Here is a 14,826-nt window from a genome sequence, read left to right as displayed (position 1 = left end):
TGCATCCACATGTGTGTGTTGGGACTGTCAGCAGACAGCCACGAGATTTGGTTGAGTTGAGTGCTTGTGCAGTTTCAGTTTAGATGTATTGTAATATAGGATAGAATCATACAGTATAATAAAGTAATCAATTAGTCTTGTGATATCAGTGGAGTCAGATGCATCTTTTCCTCCCTTCGTCAGGGTTACCCTGAGTTTACAATATACCCTCATAACATACTACTTTCATAACATAGTAATCAGCACTTAATTTGCAGTGCTGATACAAAACCCCTTAACTTTTAATTTCTCAACAAATTGTGCATGCTATTCTCTTCAGCTGATAAAGTGACTTGAATACAGACCTCTAGTACATGCTATCATAAACTCAACCATTCCTCTGACTTGAGAGCCCACAAGTACTCTACCTGAATGTACTTGTCTATATGAGATAAACCAATTTAATAGTAAAAAGATGTAAAGATTTCATACTTTCATGTACCATGTTCAGGCATCAAAAAGTATTCCTAAAATTTATATTATATTTTTTTATTGCAAAGCATTGTACACGTTACTCTCTCAAGATTATTCCCTTTTGGGATTGAGAACTGTGAAAAGACTCCAATTTCAACAATTAATATTTGAGGTCTGAAGATTCAAGAGACCAAGGTAAATAAATCTGAAATATTGGAAAAATTACTGAACAGGAGCTTTGCCTTAGTTTCAAATGCTTAACTGCTTGAGACTTAAAATCAGACAAGTAACCTTGAAATGTTCATGTCGAGCATAGGACAAACTAGTGAAACTTTCACTCAATGGGAGTCATTGATTTTATCATTTAAAATTATTTTGTAAAGAGAATAACAGTAAAACAGGAAGGAGAGGGTCTGTAAGGATCAGATTCTAAGGTGGAGAGAGGGAAGTGGGAGGCAGAAAAACACTTACTACTTTTTCTCTCACTGCTTCCACGTGGTCGGCTCCTGACGAAGGTGCTGCTTGAACGGGAATTTCTGCTTCCTGAGCTTTTTCAGCTTTCAAAACCTCTTGTGAAATCCCAGTTGTCAAATCCTCTTTCTTAACATCTTCTTGCTCCTTAGCCTGCAGTCCCTTATAAGGTGCTTCAACTTCTGCTTTCTCTTCAGCAACATGGTCTTTAATTTCTGCCGTAATTTCTTCCTTTTTGTCTTCTGGATGTGGCGTGCTCTTTTCTGGGAGCACAGTTTCTTTATCTTCTTCCAATGTGCTTAGGGGTGTCTTTTGGTCTGCAGTTGTTGTTGCAGAAATTTTATCTGCTGAAGGTGTCTTAGAAAGTTTCCCTCGCTGAAGTTTTGTTTCTTCTTTTTGACCTTCCTCTTGGATTTTATCCACCGATGAAGTTTTCTTCATTTTTTCATGTTGAAGTTTTATATCTTTCTGAATTCCATGTTGGATTTTATCAACTGAAGCTGCCTTTGGCAATTTTACCTCCTGAAGTTTTGTATCTTCCCTCTGAGCTGCAGGTTGGATTTTGTCAGCTGACAGCGCCTTTGCCATTTTCATCTGTTGGAGTTTTGGGTCTTCTTTCTGAATTCCCTGTAGAATTTTGTCAGCTGAGGGTATCTTTGCCAATTTTGCCTCTTGGAGTTTTATGTCTTCCTTCTGAACTCTCTGCAAAATTTTATCAGCTGAGGATGTTTTTGCCAGCTTTGCTTCTTGAAGTTTTTCATCCTCCTTCTGAACTTCCTGCAGAACCCTGTCATAGGAGGCTGTCTTTGTCAATTTTGTTTGCTGAATCCTTGGGTCTTCCTTTTGAGAAGCAAGCTGGATTTTATCAGCCGAGGGTGCCTTGACAAGTTTTCCTTGTTTAGCTTTTGCATCTTCCTTTTGAATTCCTTGCTGGATTTTATCAGCTGACAATGTTTTTTCCAATCTCCCCTGCTGAAGTTTCGGAGCTTCCTTCTGAACGCCCGGTTCTTCTTTTGGCTTTGCTGCCGCTGGAGTGGGTGGTGTGGAAGTCTTCTGAGGGGAATGGGAGACAGCAGGCACAGGCCGTTTCTGAGGAGCAGCAGGTGGTTTGGATGCTGGTGGTGGAGGGCCTGTTTTCAGAAGTGGCACCTTGCCCATATCTCCAAGCTGCCCTGACATTGCCCTTTGGGTCTGGCAGTTCAAGCACAGCCATTCCTGTACCTGTGATACAACAAACACATGAAGTTACTTGTTTGAAAAAGTAACAATAAAATCATACAGTGCTTTCAGCTGATACAGTTGAATTCTTTCAGTCTGAATGCTATGCATACTGCTAAGTTATTTATTTTCTTTCCTGCTCTTGCAGGAAGCTCCATAGCACCATTCCAGAAATGGAACATATCAGGTTCCAGAAAGCCAAGATGAACAAATATAAAAAGGCACAGTGAAAACTAACAGCAACAACATTTTTCCCAAGTATTGATGACTTATATATGCAAAGTTTGCTGACATATTTCTAACAAATATTTCTTTCTAAAGCCTCTATAATCTATCAATAGGTCCCTATAATTTTGCTAGCCTGAGAAAAAGGGATCCAACTGTCATTCATGGCTGTATTTCTCTCAGGAAATCCTCTCTTGAGGTTTGGTATAGGTGTCTGTATAAATTCATTATGGCTGTAACTCAACAGGAAGATCACCTCTCTGCTCACTTTACTGCTAAATCCCTGCTGCACGCTGGCTCCTTGTACTCTTCTTCTCAAAAAATCAGAAAAAGGACAAGTGCTTCTATCTGTGCAAAAGATCTCCTTGCCAGTTGCCTAGCTACTACATGAGAGGAGTAATCACACTGTTTCCAGTGGGATTTAGTTCATGGTTCCTTTAAAATAGCAAAAGAAAATTTTAAGCACAAAAAGACACTGAAAGGAAAGAAAAAACAGTCTCTTCTGGGTACTAGAATAGCTAATGAAGGTTTATTTCACTAGTGCAATATGAGCTTCACTGGTGAATGTGATGCATAACGTGCAATAAAATCTACATTTAAAAATAGCCGATCAGCAATTTTTATAAGTGATATATAAATTACAAAAAACACAGATGATATGACAAAAATCTTTAGCAAGAATAGCTCAAATGGGCTAGCTTTCTGGAACTATGCAACTAAAGAGAGGCTATTTAAAATTTGGGTTGAGGCACAAGCAAAGCAAGAATATATGCATTATCATTCAGGTCATCAAAAAATTGTCTTGTGTATTTATTATTCTACTTTTATAAAAATGACCAAACTAGTGAACATCCTAGTAATTGACACAAAAACACTTAATAAAAGTATCTGATAATATTGTCCCATAAAAGTAGTTTATCAGCTGAATCAGTAGTCTCCCCTAACACTTACTGTATCCTTTGCAAATCCAAACTGAATGTGGCTCTGTATCAGACTATTAATTATAATTTAGGCTTAAATTATTTTCTGCTGAAAAAAGCAGTAAACATAATCCTCCAGGATCTATTTTTCTCCTCCCTAGGAATTAAAGTATTCCAACTACACATCATTTGTTGAGGAAGCACTAATTAAGAAATACTTTTTTTTTTTAATAAATGTGCAAAATATAACTAATTTTTCTTGTAAACATTTCTTTTAGATGAAGGTATCTGGAATTCTTAGCACAGTTTCCTCTCTTTTCCTAGAAGACAGTATTGGAAGCCATACATATGTTGTGTACTGTCATTTATAAACTGAAAATAGAAGCAATGCTCCAGGAAACAAATCTGCCCTGCAGAAAATCATTATATTATTATTAGAAGTCTAAAAATGCTAGATAACATTTAGCATAAAAAGACTACTGAAAACCAGATCAAATTTCATAGTAGCTTTGATTGTTTTCTCATAAAGTTTGTGAAAATCAATATTAAAAAGTTGGCAAAATAATTATCATAGTTATTTTTTTAAATTTCTTGGAGGGCTGAAAATATTTTAAACCCAAAAAAAGGGGGTAGATTTTGCTTTATCCATTCAGCCTGAAAAATGCTCATTTCCCAATGTAAGCAGAAATAATGCCATTATTATTTGTGCTAATATAGCTTCAGTCAGCACAGAGCACGAGAATAAGACTACTTAAACTCATTAAGCTTTTCAGAATCTAGCCTTAGCCATGTTTAATTACATAAAAACATAATGAAGTGGCTTCTGCCATGAAATAATCCATAGTTTAAAAAATTACTGCTATGTAGATATTCTTTATGAACATGTTAATATATACTTTAAATTCACATGTTCTTTTTGCAATCCTATTGTTTGCCTATTTTACTTTTATTTCTTTATATCTACTTCTAGGGTCTCTGTGTTTCTTTTCTATCTACATTTGGGGTACATCCACACTTGGCTCTCCTCCTATCTCTGCTGCAGATTCCATCTCATACCTCCCAGCTGCAGCCTACTCACTGCTCATACACTTGCTGCTTCTCAGATTCATCATCACTTCCCTTTCCCTCCTTTAAATCCTTCACAGGCTCAGTTCTCTGGATGCCTATAAGAACTTCAGCAACTTTAGGAACAGTATTAAGAGCTTAGCTACCCAGTCACTGTTTCAACTGCTTGCTGTCTCTATTTAGTGTCTTTTGTGGAATAAATTTCTACAACTCAAAGATTATGCTTTGTGCTGAGCATATGGTGGAACTCTTAAAAAGGAAAATAATGACAACTAACATGAAGAAAATAATTTGATGATTAGCAGATTGGCAAAATGCACTAAATCTTATCAAAAGGTGGAACTCCCAGATGTGCCTCTCTGCCATAATGATGGATGTGATAGTAGGGAAATAACCTGGAATTGTCCAGATATCCAGGGATTTAATGAGCCTTGCCATTGTTCTCTTAACTTCTCTTAACATTCTCTCTCTTAACTTCTATATCTGCATCTATTTGCCACTTTGTTTTTTAGTGCTGCTGTGTAAGCACTGCACAAACTACACCCAAAGCTCTGTGTTTCATATAATGGTTTTTCATTACCATGCGGATATTTGGTCACAAAAGAATGTACAAAAATCATCTTATAGCACCAGGCCTCTAGCTCCTGATTTTCTGTCAGAATGGTTCTCTGTAAAATTAAATTTTGTACCATGAAGTCATATGCCTTAGTCTTTTAGACTTGTCTTTTCCTCAGTTAACCTCATGCCCTTAATGCAAGCTTTTCCCTAAGGCTGTCTCTTCAGTTAGCCTGTCAACCCAAATTTATTAGGACTTGGGAAATGGACATCATCTTCTTTTAGCAGTCTTCACTAGATAAATCTTAGTTCTTTACAGAATTCTTCACACCCTTTGGTCCCTGAATTGGCCATAGACATTATGATTGGCACTACAAGTGTACAAGTGCTTTAATACCCTGAATCCACAGCTCTCTCCCTGGTTTCAGCAACCCTTACAACCCAACACTGCTGGGCAGAACAAAATAGCTCTGTCACAATGTTCTCCTCACACAGCTTTGGAATAAACAAATGTCATTATGAAAAGGGCACACGTCTAACATTCCTTGTGAATGTCTGATTTTCAGTCATCCAGCAAGAGCTCTGCCCTGCTTGCTGCAGAACGGCCCTTTCTGCAAACTCAAGGAGTGAAGGAACCCTTGAAAGGCTCAGCTCAGAGTTTCAGGGGTCTGATTCAAGGCCTAGGCTGGCACAGCACAGCTGAGAGTCCTCATCTCAATTTTATTGAGAAAAAGACTGCTGAGATAGTATTCTAGAGAAAACCAGGTGATATAAGACTAAAAGAAAAACAAAACAAAAAAAAATAGAGTAAAACCACATAGCGTCACAGGGAGAACAATTCAGAAAGAAATGTACTGACATGAAGGGGTACAAAGCCAAAAGGAAAATACAGAGAAGTGGATGGTAACAACCCAGCAAGTGCAAAGGCTGCCTGCTATGTTCCAAAGAGGTGGAGAAGTTGCTGACCTGACTGGTGACTGTCTGGCCAGCAGACACTATCCAGAGGCCTCACTGAGGTGGTGAATATGTTAATATTAACAACTCTTCCTTGCTATCTGTCTGCTGTGTGTATTCATCCCCAGATTGCTCTGTGCTCCTCAAGCCTGTGCATCCTCCTTGCTGTGTTGCTCTGCCTGTGGTAGGCACTGCCTGAACAAAACGCAGAGAGGGAAGGCTGCATTCCCATGTAGAAAGGGAATGCTGGCCTCAGCAGTTCTTTGGGATGTGTGATCTACAAATTCAAATCCCACACAAACTGAGGACTTGTATCTCCTACCTCTAGAAGAAATATTCAAATTGCTAGATCCACATATAAAAAAGTTACCACCTATGCCACACAGATTGATAGAGAAACATAAATATTCAGAGCATGACCACAAAGACTGTAGGTTTGGCAGAAGAAAAAAAATACAAAAAATAAAATACTAAAATCTCACATTTTCTCTATCCAAACAGTGTTATGCAGGCAGGAGTAAGTGTCTAAATGAAGCCAGTTTGGCAGAGACAGGGTCCACAGTGAAGCCTCTATAGCATCCAGAATTAGAAAAAATGCAGATAGGTTTTCACAGATATAGTGTCTGTGGAGGTCACAGGCAGTTTTCCAGGCTCATTCTCCTGAATTTACACATCAATTTTGTCTAAAATGTCACTTAGGAACTTAAACTTATTTTTGGATTCCACCCCAAGTGGAGAAATGATGTGCAAACAAATGCTTAGTCAGATGGTGGATTTTTGGAGAAAAGGTTAGAAAAATGTGGCTAATTTAACCTAGGGAAATGAACCTCACAAATATGACTTATATGGGAGGAAAGGTATATTGGCTGCAAACCAAATGGATATTAATGGTCCATGGAAAAATTTAGCTTTAAAATTAGAACACCTTCCTTGCCAGTAGTGATTTGAAGTTTGGAGTATGATACAATAGGTGTGTGATACAGAGAAACACTGTTAATTTCAACATATGATGTGACTGCCACCAAAATCACTCATTGATTCATGAAATCCTACTAGTTTTAAAAACTGCATTTCTGTAATGGTAATCATGAGAAGAATGCATTATATCATTATTATTAAATAGATTCACAGAATTTACCTGACTTTAAGCATCAAGGTGTCTCTAAGCCACTAAAGAGAGATCATAGAAAACACCAAAAATTGGTTCAGATTAATTTAAAGCCTCACATTAAAAATAGCCCTGCAAAAATCCCTGCAGAATAAAGAATTTTGTCAACAGGAGGAGTAAGGGATTACCTTTATCATTTAAGAATGTGGTCTTTTATTGCTAAAGTTGCAACCAAGATGAAATTGTTTTCTGAACAATGCAAAACAAAATGCCGTCTTTTATCTTTTTTCTCAAATAAAGAGTTTCAGTATATGATTGAGGAAGACTAATTTATCTCAGCCTGTCATTATTGTTACTAATTGATATGTTTAGTTGTAAGCCGTCACAACTATGAAATAAAATAAATTCTTTTCAATGATCTATTTTTCTTCCACACCAAGTGATAAAATTTTAAATACTGTAGTAGATTGCCAGAAAAGTACACAGGAATTTGTGTTTCTCCCATGTGCCAGGAATTACCTGCTCCTTAATTTAATAGGGTTGTGACTGCTGAATATTTCACTCAATTATGTACAGATGAAATTGAGTATGACAACACAAAGATAACCTACATCTTCAAGTGATGACAATTCTGAAAAGTGTATACCCTTCCCTTACTTCAAGATACATCTCAGCACCTTTAGAAAAAGCTCAAGTTTTGTGTTTTTTCAGCAACTGCTCTGTTGTATGGGAATTTTTATTTTAGCAATTAAATTTAATAGATAATGGGATTTTTATGTGTATAGTGTCTGTGTATACTTTAATTTCCCTTAGTAATTTTGCTGAAATCCCTTAGAGACTTAGAATTATGCTCTCAATGCACAAAAATGTATCCCTAGTGTGTATATACACCACCACAGATGCAAACGAACCAAAACTGTGGAAAAATAACTTTTTATTGAGGAGGGGGCTAGCATCACTCTATTTATTTTTACTCTGCATCTAACTGCACTGTGATTTTTTCATGCATCATTATAACAAGATGACTAAAAGCCCTCCTTTGTATTGCCAGGCTTAGCTGTAGGGCTGCTGCTGCCCAAAACAAAGGCATGATCCTTCCTCCTCAGTCTTACAAAGAGAAATTCCTGTCAAGGACTTTACTACTCCTGGTGACCACTTCTTCTATTAGCATGGCAAAAACAACCCCAGTGAAGGCAAAAACAATAAAGAGCATATGGACATCATTCAAAGCTCAACCTTTTTTTAATAAAACATTTTTAAACATAATTTTGTAAAATAAATTTAATATTGACTTCTACAATGAAGTACACATGAAAATCAGCTTTCTCTCCTTACATGTCAATGACTATACAATTGTTTTATAAAGCAGTCTTCTAATCTACAAGTCCACCTTAGAGGAGCTTCTGGATTATTTTTGGTTTCTCATCTAACTCACAAAAGCCACTGCAGATAGAGAATTTACTGTCAGGATAAGAAGATAATAGTTACATTCATAAACATATTTCAGTGTATATCTGACAACCAGAGTCAGATAAAAATTGTTGCAGTGACATTCTCTTTCACAGGTTCTTCTAAGAAAATTCCCAATTAGATGACTAAAATGATTTCTGTTTGCTTGCATATGTGACAGATGACCACACAGTTGTGCATTAATGAATAGCAGCATGTGACCTCTATTAGTGCTATTCTTAACTTGCTTTGAGAGAATTGTAGTTCCTAAAGATTTCTGTCGATTCCATAGACAAAGAAATCCAAGGTTGTGTTAGTGTTTGAAGTCATAATTTTATGGCAAAAGTAAAGTTTTATTAAATTGTTATTTTATAAACCAGTTTAGTCAGAGCTTTAAAAATGGTAGGCTATTGTAATCCTTCTTGGCTATATGTAGATGTTGAGAGGCCTCACTGTGCTCCTCTGTACCCTTTATCACAACAGTCTCAAAGAATAACTCTTTTCTGTGCCTCCTAGCTGCTGAATCGTTATTTCCCACAAATTGGTCAGCAGAATACGTGAGTATTTCCATCCCACCATTGCTATTATTTGTTCTTAACTGACAAAATGTCCAGTGTCACAGATGGCACTAAAACAACAAACAACACCATGCTCTGAAGATTCTGTGATCTATTCAATTCTGTGTTCAATGCTGACCTTTTGCAGACAGTATAGAGAAATTGTTTCTGTTCAAAAACCAGATCTTAGCTATGGAACTAGGTTCCATAGCAAAAAGGAGAACTGTCATTTTTATTACATCTCCCAATATGTATTTAGTTATAAACTACAAAAGCAATCTTTCTACCTCAACCTTAATGGATCATATCTATAAACACCTTAATCATTCTTTGTAAGAACTTTTTATTTTGGTCATCCCCAATAGAAATGCAGAGACAGCTGATATACATCATTGCTCTTAAAAGCCGTTTTGTATTTTGTTTGCTCTTGCAAATCAGACTATCCTAAAAATAATATGTGCAGTTCACCCCAAAAATATGCTTTGGAAAACCCAAATTCTCTTCTAAGACAGATTGAAATGTGTGTCTTTTGTCTCCATTTTACCTATTAATGCATTATTTTTTTAACGAAGAAGAATCTGTATGCTTCAAGTGAAATGCTAGCAACTGAGATGTAAATACTTAAAGAAATAAAGCTGATTTTTAATTTTATTTTTTTTAAGCCCTAGCCCCATCCAGTCTCATCTAACCCAAACTGTAAATACTTAACTGAGGAACTAAAGTTATGACCCTGGCTACCCAGATGCACTCAGCAGGCTATGGGACCTTCTCTCTGATATGAACAGTGTTGGTGGTCTGACTATTGAACCAATTCCTGATTAGGGAGAGAGCCTGCAGCAAACTGTGCTCCACACAGACCTCACTTCAAAGACTGAATGTTAGATTTGCTCAGAGCCTACACTAAAGTCCAAAGATAAACCTTTCTTAAAATAGTAGCCTGAAGAAAAGACCTAAATCTGTAATCTGATTCTTAAATAAATGGTCTGATATTCAAAATCTCTAAATACCTGAAGACAGTCCTACTGACTCTTCCACTTTTCAGTCTGTCTCTTATGTTTGAATCATTTTTATCAAAATCACATTGTACATATCTGTTTCATCAGTTATTTTAATTTTACATGGCTTTATAATTTCAGTTTATTAGCAATGGTTTGCATATAATGTTTGCTTTCAGGGTCATGTGAAAGATATCTGAATCCTTTAGGTGCCTGAAAAATTAGGGGGGCAGGCAAAGAAACAAGCAAACAAAACAAAATGTGGGATAATTCACTGTCAAGGAAACAGTTCTCAATGAAGAGAACACAGGTCCAGCAGAAAGGGAAGTAAGGTCCCTTACCTGGCTTTGGAAAATTATATTAAATATTAACTACAGATAGAGGAAGACGTTTGCATGTAACCATTTTCTGATTTGCTGGCAGCTGCCATGGCAGTAAAGAGATAAAAGAAATAAACAAAGGAAATAGATGACACCTGCGCAGAATGACCATGGCTTTGTTTGATGCTGAGAAGCACAGAGGGCTTCCAGCAGCTTCTGCAGCTCTTCCCAATGCACATTTCTCCTGAACACCTAAAATGAGGAGGTGAAAACCACACTGACCTCCCTGCCTCAGGCAGAGTGCAGAGATGGCAGAGCAGCACAGCACAGAAATTGCCACTGCCTGGTTTGGCAACACAGGAGCAGAATAACACTTTATCAGCAGGTGTGACCATTGCTACTGATAAGAGGCAAATTCCCAAGCCCTGAGGCAACGCAGTGCAAAGTCTGGGGAAGGGCAAGGGGAGAGATGAGGTGCAGGTGCAAAAGGGAAAAAACAAACTTTTTAGTCTCTTGGCTTCATCCTCTTTTGAGGTTGCTGCTGATCAGCTCTCAGGGAGGCTGTGGTGACAAGTTTTAAGTGACAATAATCTTTTCTGTATGTACAGCTCATTGTTTTGACCTTGCACTTTCCTGCCTACAATTTTTCCTTTGTGCCACCGCATAATAGAAAATATTGGAAAGATTGTCTTAAAAAGGAACATGCCATTTAGTCAGCAAGAAAATCCTGTCAAAAAATTGTAACTCAAAAATGTGAGCATGCTGTGTTCTCCCATAGTTTGGAATATAGGTGCAAGAAGAATAAAAAATAAAATATTTCTCTTGGTAAATTTCAAACCAATATTCATTAAAATCCTTCTCAGTATTTTGTACAGATACAGGAGTGCAATCTGTTTAAAAGTATAACATACTGTGATGCTAGAGTATGACTTAAAGCAGATGTTTTCTTGGTGTTTAATGTGCAAATAAATCCTATCTACTCCAGCAATCCCACATAATAAGCTAGAGTTTACTTTCAAGAGACACCATAAAATTATGCAAAGAAAATAACAAATAATCTAAAGCCATGTAAATCTGCCCAAAACAGAAGTACTGCTAACTCTCAATATAAATATTAAAAATATAAAAAAATACAGTTCTTACCTGCTAGGGAAAAAAAAACAAACAACAAAAAAACCCCAAGAAAACAAAAAAAACCCCACCCCACCCTACAGAACAAAAACCTGTGAAATTTGGAGCTTTATTTTTCTGTCTCATTAGTGTCAATAAATCTGCCATAGCTCCTTGGAAGTAAGGGAAAGGCCTCAAAATATTCAACTCTAGTAGGAGTACTCCATTTCCCAATGGGCTTGCAATGCAAGTAATAGACACATTATGCTTGAAAATTATTTGTTTTATCCTTCTAAAAATAATTTTTCCTCATGTCTCAAAATACACACAGTACTACAAAGTGGGGAAAAAAACCCCTCCACAGACAGTGAAAAATGAAGTGCTTCCAAAATTGCCTCCTAGCATTCCTTAGTTGCACTTTCACTTCTTTTTGCTGTCTTCAGAAGGAAAAAGAATCTTCTCTAATCAACTAGTCACCTCAGGTCTAATACTAATTACACAATTACTTCTGTAGTTTAGCTGATTCAGAATTTCTCCTTGATGAGAGGAGGATCCCTCCATACATCTTCAGAAATATCTCAGGGAAAGGGCAAATCCATCAGCGTTCACTCATATATGCATGAATGGCACACAGACAGACATTCACACACATGCAGAGGAATGCAGAACACAGGAAGCCAAACAAACTTTTATACATGGAGTTTTATATGCAGAAGGGGCCATTATTCTCAACAGATTTGATACCTTAATACCAAAATCCTTCTGGTTTCACAAAGAGTTTTCTATTCTCAACGTTTCAGCATTTCTTAGAAAGATAACCAAATTTATGGGGGGAACTTCTCTATCTTCAAAGATTATTGTTCCAATTTTTTACATGTTGGCTCTTAGATGGCATAAAAACACGAAAACAAAAGCTAGAGAAGATATGAATTTTAATTATATTTACTTTTTAAAGAACCATATTAAAACATTAAAAATATAATCTCTAAAGGAAGTCATGCAAGACCAAGATGCATGTGATACAAGCTCAGCACCTTCCCACACCATGTAGCTGAACTGTAAATGGGAGTGATTCTCACAGCCCCTTTTGGCAAAAAAAGTATCACAGTTATTTTGTCATGAAAATAGCTTGTGGTTTAAGCTACATAGCACTCTACAACAACAATGCTAAAAAAATAGTAAATATGGCTCTGCCGTGAAATAACACATTTGCTATTTGAATTTTTTGTATTCTTCTTCTTATTGTTATTATTATTATTATTACTACTATACCTAATGTATTAATACTTAATAATTTTGTACCTTATGCCACGTTTGACAAACCTTATTCTTGTGGTTAATATTTGTATCATTCTTACAATGACAGCAGAAACTGTACAGAAGCTTAATTTTTATCTTGAAAGCATGGCCTGTCTTGAACCATGTTTTAAAGAGGTACTTGATGCTCAAGTGTCCCTAATAAAACTTTTAGATAAATTGAAAGTTGTTGAAGAGTTTTAGAAATATTTAAAATACTTTTAATATAAAGAGTTTTTGAGTTCTAATGTTAACTGCTGTTTTTACTCTGTCATTTCAGAATCACACAGTTTTCTTTCTTTACTTCTAAACCCAAAATATTAACATCTGTTATAAAAACAAACAAAAATTTTAATTCTTCAAACCTTGGACTGAATTCTATATTTTCATCCCTTATTAAAAAACTCAAAATGGCAAAAAATAGCCCTTAACATAAATAATAAACAAATAAGAGCAACATTCATTTGAAGTTTTATGTTTTCAAATGTGTTGCTGTTATTCAAAATACACTGATCTTATTTTCTCATTAAAAGTCAATTTTCAAGTCTTAATTAAATTTGAAGCATTTGCCCAATCCTTGAAACACCCTTTTAAAGAACCTGTTTACATCATAAATAACATGATCTAATCCTCAGTCTTCCAGGATAAGTGATACTAATGTCAGCTTCTAATTAATTTAATTGTATGTTCTCTTATAAGTCAAGGACAAACATCTGGAGATAAAAATGACAGAGAAGTCAATAGCTCTCAGTGGTCTGATGAAAAGTGAAAAGTAAAAAACCCCAAAATCACAAAATGAAAAAAAATCTCCCAAAAAACCCACCCCAAACGCCCAAACTTTCTGCTTATCTTTGTTCTCTGGGCTATGAAATCCCTCAGATGGCCAATGGGATCCTGATGATTAAAGTGAAGTAAGGGTCTCACCCAAGCAGCCCCTCCACTTTTCTGTGGAACAATCCTCAGCAAAAATGCTACAACCACTTTTATTGTTCTTTTATTCCTCTTCAGAGACAGACCCACAGCTTTCTGCTACTTACAAGCTCTCCACTCACCTCAGGATACTCATACAAGGAATGGTCTTAAACCAATGAAATAGCATTTTACAAAAACAAACAAACAAAAAACCAAAACAAAACAGTGGGATGGAATTTGTTGGTCATCTCTAAATCAGCTTATTTTCCTAAAATTATCACAATTTCCAACAAAAAAAAAAAAAACAAAAAAAAGGAAGAAAACCAAACCAATAAACTAACCAACCAAACCAAGCCAACCAAAAAAAAAAAAACCAAAAAAAAACCAAAAAAACAAACCAACCCAACCAAAACAAAGCAAGCAAAAGACTACAACAGCTTTTTTGTAAAACTGTTCAAAACAATTTTTTAGTTCTTGATTTTGTGGCACCTGAAAAATTTAGCTACTTCACTCTCACCTTAGTCCATAATTTATAACACCAGGATATAATTTGGGGTTTTTTTCTTCTAAAGAAATATATCTTTAATAGAAACTTACTCATGGTTTTATTAAACTATATAGCTTAAATTGGGAATTTGCATTTACATTCTATTTTTTTAATCATATATATCATGTAAGCCATTAAAAAAAAAAAAAAAAACTACAAACTTTTAGTAAAATATGCATCTGCCAGAGAAAAAACAAACCCCCACAAAACAATTATACTATAATTTGATAGAAATTTTAAATAACCTCAGAAAGAAGGAGCTTTGTCAAAGTGGGTTATGGAGAGCTGCAGATAAAAAATCATGAAGAGTGCATTACAGAGATCATAACTGCAGATGTATGGCCCAGAGAATTCAAATTGCATCCTAAAACAAATCAGAAATTATCATATCTGTATTATAGTCCATGTAATCAATTCCCAAGCTTTTGACACCGGAATAATATGCAGTCTGCTTGTAAAATGAACCATTTATGGAGCTCTTTTAAAAAAACATCTCTAGGCAATGAAGTGGAAAGTTCACATCTGTCTTCAAGGGCAGATCAGGAAGCAGTTTCCAGTGTGCAGAAGTGAATTTTTTCATACATCAAAGCAGTTAAAATTATGTCCTGCAATCATCTGCATTTAATATAAACCTGGTACTTCAGAAATAATCTTTTTTTCTTTCAAGATGG

At 35.9% G+C, this 14,826-nt stretch overlaps 1 protein-coding gene across 1 annotated transcript in view; it reads right to left on the bottom strand.

Annotated features, from left to right (window-relative positions):
• The window catches only part of PCLO (piccolo presynaptic cytomatrix protein), a gene marked incomplete at both ends in the record, with an annotated part of 319,291 nt that overhangs the window by 177,179 nt on the left and 127,286 nt on the right, over positions 1-14,826 (bottom strand). The window contains one exon of the mRNA XM_084205371.1: positions 925-2,145. Within this exon, the coding sequence (XP_084061497.1) occupies positions 925-2,145 (1,221 nt within the window). The remainder of the gene's footprint in view (positions 1-924; positions 2,146-14,826) is intronic.

The sequence above is a fragment of the Fringilla coelebs genome, assembly GCF_963513975.1.
Source record: "Fringilla coelebs genome assembly, chromosome: 5".
Lineage (NCBI taxonomy): Eukaryota > Metazoa > Chordata > Aves > Passeriformes > Fringillidae > Fringilla > Fringilla coelebs.
Note: the sequence above shows the minus strand (reverse complement) of the source record. Positions and strands in the feature narration are given on the sequence as shown.